Source organism: Buceros rhinoceros, unplaced genomic scaffold (assembly GCF_000710305.1).
Source record: "Buceros rhinoceros silvestris isolate BGI_N320 unplaced genomic scaffold, ASM71030v1 scaffold30685, whole genome shotgun sequence".
NCBI lineage: Eukaryota > Metazoa > Chordata > Aves > Bucerotiformes > Bucerotidae > Buceros > Buceros rhinoceros.
In genome coordinates this window covers 1-14981 of record NW_010413904.1, presented here as the reverse complement: position 1 = coordinate 14981, position 14981 = coordinate 1, and the positions used below count along the sequence as shown (strand labels likewise).

Below are 14981 nucleotides of genomic sequence, written 5' to 3'. Positions count from 1 at the left end.
GCGCTCCCAGGTGACAGCTTTCTGTCAGAGCTGTAGAACAACTAGAGACATTTGCAGAACTTGACAGTGAGCGACAAGTGAGCAAGGCAAGAAGGAGCTCAGGTAACATAGGCACCACATGTGATGTCCCTTAAGACCAATTCTCCACCAACTGAGTAAACCATTCAAAACACCAGCATGTGGAGAGTTAACACCACACTTAAAGCTTAAATAAATTTTTTAAGTATTTGTCTTTCCAGCTCCTGCTTGGTTAGATCAAGTGTTCTACAAATGTACATGCAGCTCTTGGGCGCCCCAGCCCTGCTCATGGGCGAGCCTGGGCTGGAACCCAGCCGGGCTCTGAGAACTGCCAGGTAAACCGCCCTCAGCAACATCAAACTCTCTAGAGGCACCACTGCCCCGTGCTTGGGTGAAACCCCAGCCAGTGTCCTCGCCCTCGCATGGCCAGATGGCACTTTTGGCAAAGTACCTGCTTTTGCCTGGTGATCAAGTCCCAGTCGTCTACCAGCCACGGCTTCAGCTCTTCGGGGATTTTCACCTTTACTTCAACTCTGTTCATAAATGTTTCTTCCTGGAAAATGTGAGGCCAGACTAATTACTTCAGATAACTGTCCAAGCCAAGAGTCACCCCATTCCTCATTCTCACAACTGAAATACACCACTAGACCCAGAATTCCTGCAGGCTCCACAGGGAGGAGGAAATAGCTCTGACAAGGCCACTTGGGAGCTGTTGTTTTGTGAGCTGTAACACTTTGGGCTGCCACACCAGGACAAAGCACTGCTGGCTGAACATCTGAGCAGAGCAGCCTTCCCCTCTTCCATCACAAATCGTGAGAGGCAGGCATACGTACGCTTTCAACTGTTGGATCTACTCGAGCCCTCTTCTTCCTTGGAGGCTGAGGAGTCTCACTGGTACTGCTCCCTTCCCCAATTCCTGGAGCTGACAGAAGACAGACACGATGCTGCATTAAGGAACCCAGTAAGTCAGTATGACATACCAGTAAAGAAAGATTTAGATGGATTTAAGACTCAAATTTCTCTGAGGTCACCTTTTCCCTTGCCTTTTTGTTTTAATATCGCTTGTGTTCTGAGAGCCCCACAGATCTGTGACAGTTTGAACTGCTGTATTGACACTCAGCTGAAGAAGGGGGTTTCAGCGTTGGTAACGTTCTTCAGGAGGATTTTTAGAAGCAGCAGATACGTAACACCTCCATCTCCATTCAAAAACACAAGTTTGACTTTATGAAATTGTTTCCACAGATCCATGGAGAGATCACTTTACTTTTCATGTGCAAGAGGTCGAAACCTTGATAGACTGAAACAAGCAGTTTGTGTCCAAACCAGAAAACTGTGTGCTCCTCCTGACCAAGGGCGAGGGACAGCTGAAGCCCATGAGGAATGCCACAAGGTGATGGCAAGGAAGCTTAGTCGAGGCAGATTTAAGGTCTTATTCCACTAGGAATCCCTTACTAATGGTATCCACTGATACACAGAGTAAAGACATACTTACTTTTCTGTTTGTTCTTTTTTGTTTTCCTGCAAGAAGAACACAAATTATTGCAAATATCAAGTCAGTGGTACTTCAAGAACCCACAGCAGAAAGCCAGATAAGTCGTCCACTAAGCTCAGAGCAAATGCTCAGTGGCCTATGGAGTATTTAGATACAAACACATGAAAAGTGTGACTTAGCATCACAGCTACAATTCTACACGATTTTCCAGTTAATAATTGACTGTTCTGGGGGAGAATCACTAAACTGAAGCCTGCAATCCACCATCAGCTTTTAGGGGAGATCAATTACTAGAAGTGTTTGGAATGTACTAAACAATGTTGTCCTGAATATTATCTTCTTCCAAATGCTTCTCAACACCTATTGTGTTTACACACTTGGCATATCTCTAAAGTCTTTATCCTTAGCCCTTATTTTTATTCCAAATGAAGAACTGTACTTCCCCGAATTTTAAGACCCCTGATATGCAATGGACAGGACAAGGAAACTCCTAGGCAGGTCAAAATTCAACTCTCCCCACAAGTAGTTTCGTTGTCCCCTGAACCGTGCATATTTACTAACCATTTCCAGACAATTGTCATTAAGCATACAACTGGCTGTTTCCATTTGCTCACTATCAACAGGAGTCCAGGGAAATCTCTCAGAAAATTGCAGACCACGTGGATAAAACTCTTCACCAGTTCAAGATTACTTCTTTGGAAATTCCCCCTATCTCAAGGGACTCTTACAGTCAGGCTTTGAACTGGGTTTGTCTGGGCCAGGAAGCAGGCAGGGTTCCTAGGGAGCTCTGAAGATAGGAAGAGGGAGGCGTTTTTCCAGCTTCAAGCCACACAAGCATTAGGCGTAAGCTGTGGGCAGAATAAAGATCATCTCTCTGCAGCAGGAAGGAGCAATTGCCAAGTCAAGGCCCTGATAACGGACTTGTGTATTGAAGAGAGTAAACAAGAAGGAACAGGGAGTTCTTTCCAGAACTAAAACCACAAGGTAAAATTAACATTAAGTATTAGTCTAGAAGCAGAGTCTTAAACTGGAGCAGAGAGGTAACAGAGTACTCAAAGATCTACCACAGTTAGAGGGCAAACCACATCTGGTACTGAAGCACAGAGTCTAGAGTAAACCATTCCAGGCAGTTGCTTGTGCTCTCCCACCTCACTCCTTGTATTTCAAGCCATATGTGTCTGCCTCAAGCCCAAGCAGCCTGTCTGCAGAGTCTAAAGCCAGCTCTGAGCTCAGGACAAACAGAGAGCACTAAGGCTGGGACAGGCAGACCCTCTGCAGTGCTGCTCCTTGCTAGGCAAGGGGCTGCTGCTGCGTGCAGTAGCTGAAGCACAAAGAGCACTCCACACCCAGGGGAAAGAGGCAGCTTCTGTCTCAGAGATCACCTTAGATAACTAGACTCCAGCAATCGGAGCAAGCAGACTCATTTCAGACATACAGCTCAAGAACACCAAGTGTGCTCCTCCCTGCACAGACAGTGGAATGAAGTCCTGAAGTGACATAGGAAGATGAAACATGTCTAGGACAGGTTAAAACACACCTTTTTGTGCCGCTTCACAACCGCACCATGAACAGCAAGCCCTGCACTGCTGTACAGAACCAGTAAAAGAGCATTCACTGGCATCTCTTTAGGCAGCAAGCCCAGCCCAGTCTCTGCTCCTCACTCACGTATTTCTCCCATCACCTGGCATTTTTCACTGAAAACTAACAGCAGAACTAAAAAGCAGCACAGAAGTGTTGAAATCAAAGTCTCTCCTAACACAAGGTGTATAGTAATAAAGAAGTAAGTTGGAAATGGTCCCCGACTTTGCTTTGAGCAGCAACGTTCCTACAAAGAGTCAATTAAACCATTGGTAACAGCAAAAGAATAAAAACCAAACTCAGGATCACACACGTGTCTCCTGTGCCTGCTCAGGCCACCGACCCTTAGAAGGGACATGGCAAAGCCAGGAGAGGTGGAGAGAACACAGAGCAGTTGGTGAACAGCTTCTCTCAAGGAGGAACCAGGCGGACAGGGGCTCTCTCAAGCTGTCAACTGGGCAGGAAGCAGAGGGGAGTTGTGGTAGAGGTATCACTAGCGATAGGAGGTGAACCTCGGAGAACTGATCAATCTTTCCTCAAGACATAAAAAGATCAAAAAAGCAAAGCAGCAGCATTAAAGACAGGAGGAGTCATTCTCCTTCCTTCCTCCCCTCTTCAAGATGGAACTGAATTAAACTGAGAACACACTGCCACAAGACGATGGGGATGCCCAAAGTCCAAAGGGTTCAGGAGTTATCTGATAACTAGAAGAGAGCCCTACACAGAGCGAAACCCATCCCACAGATGGAGCCTCCAGCTCTGAGTCCCTTACAGACTGTTAAAAGCAGAAAGGGTATTTGGGGCAGATCATCTTCCTAGCCTTGACTCACGTGGTTATCCCTAAGCACAGGTTACTGGTGACCATTAGGGAGCAGAGGAGGTGAGGCTCATCTCCATCCTGAGCTGCCATAGCCACCCCAGTGCTGCCACAGCCCTGGACAACCAGCACGTCAGCAGCGTTCATACACAGCTTGACATTTAGAGGAGCTGAAGTAGCTTGTGAGAGCTGCTAGCTGTGCCAGACAGCAGAGGATGCCATGGCGACGTGCAGCGGGAGCTTACGCTTTTGAGCGAGACACTCAGGTTAAGAACAAGACTTCTAGCAGGAGAAAACCCAGTAACTCCCAAGTTGAGACACTGACTGGAGAGCATCTCTGATGGGCTGTGCAAATAGTTATCATTTAAAAGCAGATGGTATAGTCAAATTTGGTATTCAGTGCTGATCTTCCCTCCAGAACTCCCAGCTGCCCTTCGTGTTTTCCAAGCAGCTGTTAACTTGGATTGTTTACTCATTTTTTGAGGATTAATCATATTAGGCCCAGGAAAGGGTGAAAGAAGCTGAGGCAGAGCTCACATAAAACAGTCTGGAGAAGCCAGTACCTGTAGGGTTGGATTTCTTTTTTGACAGCCTGCTGTAACCATACACATTTTATACTCTATGACAGTTTCTAGTTACCATAGGATGAATAATCATTTTAAAAACAGATGTATACATCTAGCACTCCATGCATATCCGTTTGATCAAATATCGCTTGCAAATAGTCTCAAAAGCTTTTTGAGCCAGTTGCTGCAGTTTACAGTTATTGTGAACCGGCTCAAGCCAACATTAAAAACACAGCAAGTGTGAAGCTCACATTTCTGAACCCACGGACGGCAGCAGCCTCGCTCACTCCCTCAGCTGCATGGAGCTGGTGCTGTTTGTACCCCGTTTCCATGGACACAGAACTCCGGGCAGTAAGCACACAGACCAACCGGAACCTTCCAGAACTACCGCGTTCAAACAGCGATACAGCGCAGTACTTGTTAACGGAACTGCCACAAAGCTCTCGTCATAACAGCTGAGGACTTTGGGAGGCTCTCAAAGCAATCTAGGCAAGCGAGGTGGTCTGGATTTCAGGAGGAAAGTGCTGGTTTGACAATCCATCCTTAACTCACCGCGTCGATATGGTAGGGGTCTCCAAACAGCAAACAGTATGCGCTCCATCTCGTCTGAAAAATCTAGGCACAATGGGGGTCGAGTTAAGGAGAGAATGTCAGACCTACTGATTAGCCTTAAAAAGCATCTAGTTAAGATTAAAAAATGTACCCTTTTAGCAGCACACTACAGTCTTAGTGAACATTCCTGGAGGATATGTTGTGCTTAGACTGTCATTCCCTTCCCATTATTGTTTGGCTACAAGGAATACATTTCAGATCAGCAGTTACCCTGCACTGTGTTCAATCCTCCAAGAATGCTACAAAAGGTAAACTGAGGCCCAAACAGGCTGACAGTGTTACCCTACTAGACCAGTTGCGTGAGCAGTTTGTCCCCCGCCCCACCACCAGCACTTTGCATTTCTTAGATTTACCATGGAGAACAACCCACAGGTTTTATTTTGGAATGGTATTTTGAGGTTTTTCCGAAGCCATCTTGCCTTTAGTTGTAAGCAGCACCTGAGAAGCAGCAGTCTGGGCAGCACACAACCCTGCAGCACTGCTAGGGTCAGGCCAAGAATTTCCTCTCCCTCAGCCTTCCAAGAGGGAAGAAAAAGAGGGAAGCTTTGTTGAAGGCATCACAAGTCTAATTTAGAAGGATGCTTTGGATGCTGTAAAGGCTAGAGACAAGGAGCAAGACCAGCACCACGAGGCATGGGACCCTCCCAAGACACCCGACTGCTGTTCTAATGGTAACAGTTTTCCTTCTTCCCCTTTACAATGCTGAAAATCCACTGTCGAGGCATTAATTTTTCCAATCAACACGAAAAAGTTTCAGGAAAGTAGCTTAGTGCCTGTTCTGCTACACTGGGAAAAACCACCCCTGCTCAGGACCGCGATGACAGCAAAAAGCAAAGCCACTCCCTTTCCCCACTGGTTTCAACCAGAGAGTGAAGACAGACCTGGTAACGTGCTCTCAAGCTCTAGCATTACACAGAGGTTCAAGACGTCATTTCTGCTGTGTGGGTGTCCCTTGGGTGCAATGTTATCAGGGGTGGTTGAAAGGGTTAAGCCAACCTGGATTTCAAGCACAGGTTGACATTCAGCATTTACTCAGCCAGAGAGAAGAACTCATCCCACAGCAACCGGCCTGAGCTCCCCCAGTGAGTAAAGCTGGTCCTGGCTGAGTTACTGCAGGGATGTTCTCTACAATGCAAATCGCTGGCACTTACAATTGAGTCATCACTACCCGTGTCAAAGACACACATGAAATTAATCCTGCTGCCACTGACTACAACATGGGACAACCCAGATGCAACAGCCCTGTAAGCAGCTGAATTAGTAATGCTCATAATTTAGATGTTTTAATTTAGATCTGTTTTAATGACATACATTCATTAGGAACTGTGTAAACAGACATTTCGTTTGGGGTTTCTTTACCCCCAATGAAGACAATTAGGTGACGGTCAGAGGCCTGTCCTGAGCTGACCAAGCACACCAAACCGGTGGTGTTAAATCTGCAGTGACAGCCCACAAGGGAGTGTGGACGCAGCACTGTGGCCTCAGACTCCCCACCCCAGAGACCAGGAGCCAATCTCCAGCATTGGCTGTGCTGTGACTAATCCCACAGTGAACCTGCGCTTGGGATCTAGACCAAAAAACCATAAGCAGCCCCACTTCTCCAATGATTCCTATTTCATAACATAAAGTTGCCCATCAATGAGACGTGAACTCGGAGGCTGCTGCCAAACACTCCTCTTAGGAACTGATGTCATTTCAGCAGCTTCCTCATGAAGACCAGAATCATGAAGTGGGGAGTTCAAAACAACTCATTAGCCATGACCATCTTCACAATTAAGTGCAGTGCCACCCCAAGGAGAAGAGCTCCATGGCACCTGAGCAGAGCTGTACTGACTGCAGGGGAATCTACCACCACACGAGCCTGTTCTGGGGATCCAGAGGGATGGAATGGAGGAAATCTCACCGTTTCATCCTGAAACTGTGTTTTCCTAATGAATGTCTGAGATTGCTTCTGGTCTCAAGAGGCAAAGCCATTCAGCATATGGGGTTAGTGTTGTCCAGAACAGCAAAGCAAGGACTCTGGAAAGCAGAGTTTTGACTCCCGTGCACTGAGAAGGCAAGACGGTTCAACAGCTTCAGAGAGAGGGGCTTGCACAGCTCGGAAGAACTGCCCAATTGTCAACAGAAACCAATTTCACCCAGATACACGTGTCTCCTGAGGACCCACCACTGAGTGTCAGGGCACTAATTAAGAGGAACGGAGCACAAAGAAGCGCAGAGCGTAGTGCCTGCTCAGTCCCAGGGTCGGTATCAAACCCCAGTCTAAGGCAGCAGCTTTAGTCCAATACTTCAGCAAAGGCCTTTGTGGTACCACAAAAGAAAAAACACAACTCTTGTAGGGCTTGTGTCCTTGTACTTCAGCCTGCAGAACCACTCTAAGAATAACACAACTTAAAGATCAACGGTAACACTGACAAACAAAGGCTTGGGAGGATTGGGGGGGGGGTTTTGGGGGTGTGGGGGAATATGTTTTGGGTTTTTTTTTTTTTGAAAATAAAAAGTTTCTTACACTTCAACATTTTTCTGCTGCAGACCAGAAGTCTTCTTGCCTGGAGCAGCACCTCTCATCTTCCCCTCTGCATATTGTTCCCTTTAAAAAGAGCAAATCATAAAGAAATGGACACAGAAGCTTGTTTCTCCTCAAAGGAGGGCAGGCTATGCATCTCCGAGTCAAGATTTGCCTTCTTCATAGGACACATCACAGTTTGAACACCCACTGCCACCTCCTCCCACCAGCCCTGTTACCCCGAGCCACGTGGAAGCAGCACAGTGCTTCTGGAAGGAGAAGCCACTTCAAGAAGCATCTCTATTGACGAGACACAGGATCAGCATGCGTACAACCCAGCGTCCTACCTCTGTAAGCCAAAGCATCTCAGCAATAAACGAACATAAGAACACCTCTTGAAGGTGTTGGTTTTGTTTTGTTTTTTTTTAAGCTCACTAGCTTCTCTTGATATTTAGTTGTTGGATTGAAGCTCTGTAAAAAACGATTTACTGCCATGGAACACTTACTGATTGGCCTTCTGAAGTTCTTTTTGTTTCTGCAAATTGGTATCCACGTATTTGAGCACTCTGCTTTCTGGAACCCATTCATCCCAGCTGAAAAAAGTAATAAAACCCCAAATGTTGATTCGAAACTGTTACAGAATCACATTCCACACCCAGCAGGCAATTCAAAGCGGCAGAGTTTTGAGACTGAACCCAGATTGTGTGTTCAGCCACTGAAGGCACAACTGGAAGTGTGAACCACTGAACCCATTCCCCACTGACTGAAGCTGTTAACGGGTCTTCTAGGGAAGTGTAACCCTCAGTCATTTCCACAGAGCCTCCCGAACTGGAAGAATGGGTGGTTTAGGAGAGGGGGATTGTATTTAATTTAATGTCAGGAAAAAAACCATCTTCTACACTTAGTAAATTATGTGGCACCTGTAGCCATAACTATACTGTGATACAAGTTCCCTTTATGCATTCCAACATTTTACAGGTTAACGAATTCAGCACTAAGATGTCACTGTAAGAAGAGCTCTGATTTCTGTCTGTGAAGGCAACCAATACGGCATAAACATTGGCAGAATCTGAAGTGACTGATGTAAGCACAGAGGTGTTGGGGACATTGCCATTATGAGCAAGAATTCCACCTTGATGAGTGGATTGTCCGAGCAATCTGACTGTTTATTTAAATAAAGCACATTACAAGCGGCCACCGGAGCACACAAGTTAAAGGTCTCTATAGGAAGAGCTCTGTGTCCTTATCATTCCATGGCAATAGCCACCAGTCTCACAACATCGTGGTGGCAAAGCCAATACTGCTACAGGGTACGAGATCTTCAAAAGCGTTAAGACAAGGCAAGCTGAGTGTCCAAGTGGGAGGGAAACCCATGTCCAGCTGCACACATCCCCAGAGGGTGTTTGTAGAACAGTGCTTTGGCCAGGTATTTAATCCACCGCCCCTTTGGTGGGCAGGGTGTGCGGATGCATTTGAAGTTACACATTACAACAGAAAGCTCAGCTTTTAATCGTGTCAGCAAGATCAAGACACTAGTGACAAAGAGACCTCACTCCAGAGTCTGCAGTGCTGAACTGCAACCAAACCCAACCAGGCAGTGCCCTCTGAAAGACTCTGGAGTGTCAAGAGCTGAAGCTTTTAACTGCTAAAACACCCCTCCGCTTTTCCTGAACTCCAAACCTAGTGACAGCACAGAGTTCAAATGAAAGAGAAAAGGACGGGTGCATGAAGGCAATAATCTCTGGAAGTATTCACCTTTAACGGGCTCAACATTTAGCTTCAGCAATCTCTCACCTAGAGTCCTTCCCTTCTGCAAGAGTGGCAAAGTATCTCTAGCTTTACCTTAGCATGAGAGGCAAGAACTGGAGCACAGGCTAAACATGCTTCTGTGAGGGGCTGGAACAGAGAGCCCTGCCCACTCTGACCACAGCCCTCAGGCAGGCTCGCTGCTCCACCGCTCTGCCGCAAAAGAGGCGTAAAAGTAGAGCACACTGCAGATTGGAGTAGGGCTTTGCTCCACCTCAGTGGGGGATGTCTCTCCTACCAACACTTCACAAGGGAGTTTTTGTACTTGGTATTTCTGCCAGGGAGGAGTTACAGTGACTGTTTTCACACTCAAGCACACGGAACAACGCGCATTACCAACACTCCGAGCTAGTCTGTCTGCAGGAACTGCTTGGTTAGGCAGTGTCTTCGGTGTGCTACTATAAATCATTGCCTTACACACCAAAGTCATCTGGGATATTTCAGGAACAACCTCCTGTCACCAGGGACATGGTAGTGCTAGTCCGCTGAGCTCACAGTTGACTGGCAAAGCTGGCATTTCCCTGGGAAAGGAAAGGAAACACTGCTGCTGCTGTTGGCAATACTCACTTTTTATTCCAACCGCTGTAATGGATAAAGTATTTCACTTGCTTGTCCTTTATGGCAACCTTTACACACTGGAACAGAGAAGAAAGTGCAGTCAGCACCAATGAGAACAGAGATCTGAACAAGTTGTGCTTCTTTACTCAGAGTTTAAGCATGCAGAGATTTCCACACCAGTGACTGCAACACCAGCAGCTATTTCACAGCCGAAGGTAAGTTCTGCAGCACAATTACTGCCTCCCGCAGATGGGTGAGCTGACTGCAGCAGGAGTCTTCAAAAGCAAAAGACGTAACGGGCATCTCTGCAGCCACAGAGAGCATTATACTCAGTACAGAGAGCGGCAGTAAGGGCTTTTTCTAGGCTAAGAATATCTATGTATGAGGTAAATAACCATTATTTCCACCAAAAGACTGGCCGATGAGTACAGTCACTTCCTCATATACCAGTATTAAGGCGAGACCATTAAAAGAGGGAACATGCACATACCAAGGTTGCTCCAACCACTCCACAGCATCACTCAGACTCAGAATGGTCCCTCACAAACATTTCTGCCTTACAGTTAAGCACAGCCCAATTCACAGCTTGCCAGGCTCTGCTTCAGCTCAGAGGAGTGCATTAGGTGCGCTGGGACAACCGCACACGCTGCCCAGGGACAGCACAGCTTCCTCCCTCCCTGCAGCCTGGCACGTCCAGATGAGTTAAAGCACACAGCCAGAGACATGCCTCTGCCTGAAAAAAAACAGAGACTATACAACCCCAGCTGGTTTATGAGCCCACCACCGTGTCCCAGAACTTCTTGGTTGTAATAAATTAAATCCACCAACTCTGGGACTTGTTCTGGAGGTGCTGAGCTATAGATGCTGCTGTTCCACTTTATCAGTGGAATAACGAGGATGTTGTAAAACATGAAAAAATCACCCTCTTTGGCTCTACCTTTTAGTACCTTTTTAAGGACTTTTTTTTCCATTGAAGTAAAAAACTTCTGTGACAAAGACTTGTCACAGAAGTCACAACTGCTATTTTCTTGCCAAGCTAATTGAGTCTCCTCCAAGTGTCTGAGAGGGCAGAGACTTCTGCTGTAATTTTCTCAAGGCCTTTGTGGTGACTCAATGATGTGAGCTCTCTTCAATTAAAGAGGAATTGTCAACAGAGAGAGGAACAGCACGTTTCAGTACTCCAAAATGCCACATATGGCACTTAAACTCAGTCTCACCTAGACTTGCAACCAAGAGTAAGGACATCCTAATCCTGCTGGATGTACTACTGCCCCGGTGGCTCACTGTGGCGGTCCTGAAGCTAAAGCCAGCCAAATACAGACCGAGTGCTTGAGAAGTGTCGGCTGGTTTTGAAAAACTGAGCATGAAATAAGAGAAGATTCAAATATTTTTCTGTACCAAAACATCGTCCTTCCTGCTGGAGGTCAGAAGTGTCTCAGGTGCATCTCACCTAACTCTGCGCTGACAGAGATGTACAGCTACCGCTTGCCACAATTTTCCACACTAGCACAAACAAGTGCTTCTCTGATCATCTTGCTGTGGGAAGCCAGGGAGGTGGCCAACAGGACCAAAATAACTCAGATATTACCTCTCTGAAGTTGTCCCATCAGTTAACATTTACTGACACTAAAACCTAATGGATTTAAATCCCTCTTTAAGGTGCCCCAGGAACTTCTGCAAGTCTTTTAATCCACATGGCTACAAAGCCCCTTGTTTCCCGTTCCAGAGGAAGCGGAACCAGGCAGTCAAATCTGGAGCTCTGCCTTCGGCACAATGAACAGCACGGTATGGCAGCGGCAGCTGCTTAGGGTCCAGCAGAGAGCGCATCACTGAGGGCGTTGCAGCAGAGGCTGCGAATGATGCAGGAGGGAGTCACAAATTGCAACACGTGGTTTCTGGCCTTAAAAAGCTAGAACTGAGACTGCCCTGTCCCTCACCACTTTAACCCCACCATGATTTGTCCTATTTGAAGGCCACCAGTGGTACTCAACCACCTGCAGTTCCGAGGAAGCTCAGACCGCAGCTAACTGACACATTAGCACCAGGGGCACAAACGCTTTCCGGAGCTCTGGGGATACGGGTGTATCCGAACGGCAGCACACAAGACCAGCCGGCCTGCAGCAGTTCCCCAGAACAGCTGCAGAGCACCAGCAGGCTCTTGGAAATCGTTCTAGAATGCCAAGCTCCAGGAGTTCAGTCTGAATTCAAACATTATCTGGTGTTCATCTACTTCTGTTTCAGTCCTCACCCAGCTAGTCAGGCACAGCAGGTAAACTAACACAGTTCCTGATTTTCCTGGGGAAAGTCAGAGCTGCCTGCGGCACTGAGCAACGACACGTACCTTTGCTTCATAAAGGAGAGGTCCATGGAAACAAAGCACTCGTTCACCTGAAAGAAAGTTGCAGACAAACATCTTAGAACCCCAATCTCCAAAAAGTGTCATCAAGCACCACACAGAATGAACCCAGTGCCAACCTAGGAAGAAGTCCAAAGGCAGACACTGATTCTGGAGGCAGGCAGGTGTTTGGGAAGCAGTTCCACTCTTGTACAAAAGAGGACCAGAGCTCTGATTATTCTGGACATTCCGCTGCCAATTCAAGTTCTAGACCAAGACTGGCATGGAGAACTTCTTCAGAGCCTTGAACTGCAGATGCAGGCACCAAACCAGGCTGGCTCAACGCAAATAGGCTCCTCCAGCCTCAGCCAGTGAACAGGTGAAGCTTCCTCACTGCCAGAGATTCTTTAGTCTCCGTGACATTCTGGCTCAGAGGAGGAAATGAGCTCTACAAGGGACGTCACCTCTGCATCTCAAGCTTCTGACACAAATGCAAGCGAGCGTGAGGAGCGCTCCTTTTCCTGCAGGAAATACCCCACCTGCTATTTCTAGAGCACTGAAGTCGGGAAGAGAGCCCCCGACACTCCTTCCCCATCCGACTTGTGGGACAGAAGAACGGCAGGTTTGTGCAGCAGCAAGAAAAATTGTTCACTCTGCGACTTTGAAGCAGGAAGAGATTGTTTTTCCCTCCTCACTGGCCAGGTCCCACAGCACAGTTCTGCTGTGGGAATTTGCAGGATACCCCAGTACAGATGTTTCCTTCTGGGAAGCTGCAGCACCTCACATTTTCAGAGACAAGCTGCATGATGCACTCCAGGCTGTAGCACACCTCCAGTTCTCACTGCTGTCTCCAGGATATACAGGACAGAAGAGCGCTGCCACGGTCCCCTCATGAAGGGCACATACACATGTACTTACCCAGTCCCCCGGCTGGGCAGGAGCTGTCTCACCAGTAACCAGCCAGACTGGGAGACAAGCAGATATAGCAACAGCCTCTTCAACCATCACAGCCACTACTACCACAGTCCACCCAACCCAACCAGGCTCCGACCAAACAAGATGCAGCTATAGACCGACTACTCCATTCCTACCCTGACTAGGACAGGGTGCTCACAGTTTAAGGTTTCATTATCACCATCAGTTACCGGCTGAAGGAGCTGGTAGACAGGCGGAGTGTTACAGAAACAAGAGGTGCTCAGTCTGAGGATCCAGCGACCAGGGAAGCCTCCCCATCGGTGTCAGAGCAGCAGGTTAACACCTCAGGGCACACCAGGAGACTCAATTCTCTACAAAAGCCACTCAGAAGCTGAACTGGATACCCAAAATGGTGTCACTTTTGTATTGGCTTAAGAACATAATGTCAGTGTCAAGCTGTAGAGCACCCCTTCCCAGCCTTCCTTCCCAGCCGCCCCAGGGCAGATCCCATCTCTCGCGCCTGCATAAAGGCACTCGTCCCTTCGTTTCAGGGTTACTTGCACCTCTAGCTCAACATTTAGGTTTTCACCACAAACTCCGTCTCCGCCTCACCCTCTGCTTTATGAAAAATGCCATTATGGATAACTGCTACCTCTACCTGCCGCTCCCTGATGTACATCCAGCTTGAAAGTCTACAATTAAAATAATTTTCATTAGTCGCGCTGTGAAGAGCCACAACACAGCGTTTAAGTTTCAGGCCTGCAGGAAGCTTTATTCGCCACACTTTTCTCCCTTTTGATGTTACAGTTGAGATCACAAACACATTTACTTTGTGGAAAACAGCCTAGAAATTTAAACTTGCGTCCCAAATTCTGGATGCTCATACGCCTACAGCTGCGAACATATTTTCAGTCTTTCACTCTGGTTTTAGTTTCTGCAGTTCACTTGATCTCGCATTAAATACTACCATGCAAACCACGCACCAAAACCTTGACTGTTTCTGGAGGTCACTAATACCGTCAGCACTAACGCATGGCACAGAATGCTGATGCACAACTGAACAGGTTCTGAGACAAGCAGCCATGAAGCACGTACAGTTACAGCGTGGTTTAAGCCGCCCAGCATAGCCAGCTTCCAGGTGAACCGCACTTTTATAGCCACACCACAGTGAAAGCCCTGCTCCAAAGCCACAGTGAAGGACTGGCAGAGAGCAGGAGGTGGAGGTGACATTTGCTGTTGTCTGACATTGTCTGTATTACCTATATCAGCATCAACCACAACTGTTATCTAAAAATCAACACGTAGGTGCAGTAAGTCTCATAAAAAGCAGAATCCTGGCCCTCATTCACCTAAAAACCAATGCAGTGCTCTGTACGGGTTCCACCACCACGGCCAGCTGTAGTCCAAATGAGCCCTCCTGCACCCGCATCTAACCGAGCTCCCTTTCAAGGAAGGGGAAATAACAAGCAGGTTTCAAACTCAGGAAAATAAAAATCCTGACAGATTTAGGAGGCTTCAACAGTTTTAATGCCAACGACTGTCTGTGCCTGCAAGAAAATGAAGCATATTTAGAACGGGAGGGCACAGGAAGGCCCCACGTCTTACTGGAGGGGAAGGTGAGGAGCAGGAAGAGACAAAGCCTGCAGGGATTCTTTTCTGCCGCATCTCCTCGCACCGTTCGGGCTGGGCAGTGAAACCCAGCCCATCCTCGGCGCGGAGAAACGACGAAGGCTGGATGGAGCCCGGCCCCGGCCCTGCTGCAGGCCTCACCCCCGGCT

General features: G+C 47.5%; 1 protein-coding gene across 1 annotated transcript in view; it reads right to left on the bottom strand.

Moving 5' to 3' along the window:
• Positions 1–12883, bottom strand: part of LOC104494131 (mortality factor 4-like protein 1) — a 17019-nt gene extending 4136 nt beyond the window's left edge. The window contains 10 exon segments of the mRNA XM_010136921.1: positions 470–571; positions 852–940; positions 1511–1536; positions 5024–5086; positions 7593–7673; positions 8096–8182; positions 9963–10030; positions 12295–12341; positions 12828–12862; positions 12864–12883. Coding sequence (XP_010135223.1) covers positions 470–571; positions 852–940; positions 1511–1536; positions 5024–5086; positions 7593–7673; positions 8096–8182; positions 9963–10030; positions 12295–12341; positions 12828–12862; positions 12864–12883 — 618 coding nt within the window.
• Positions 12884–14981: the final 2098 nt, after the last annotated feature.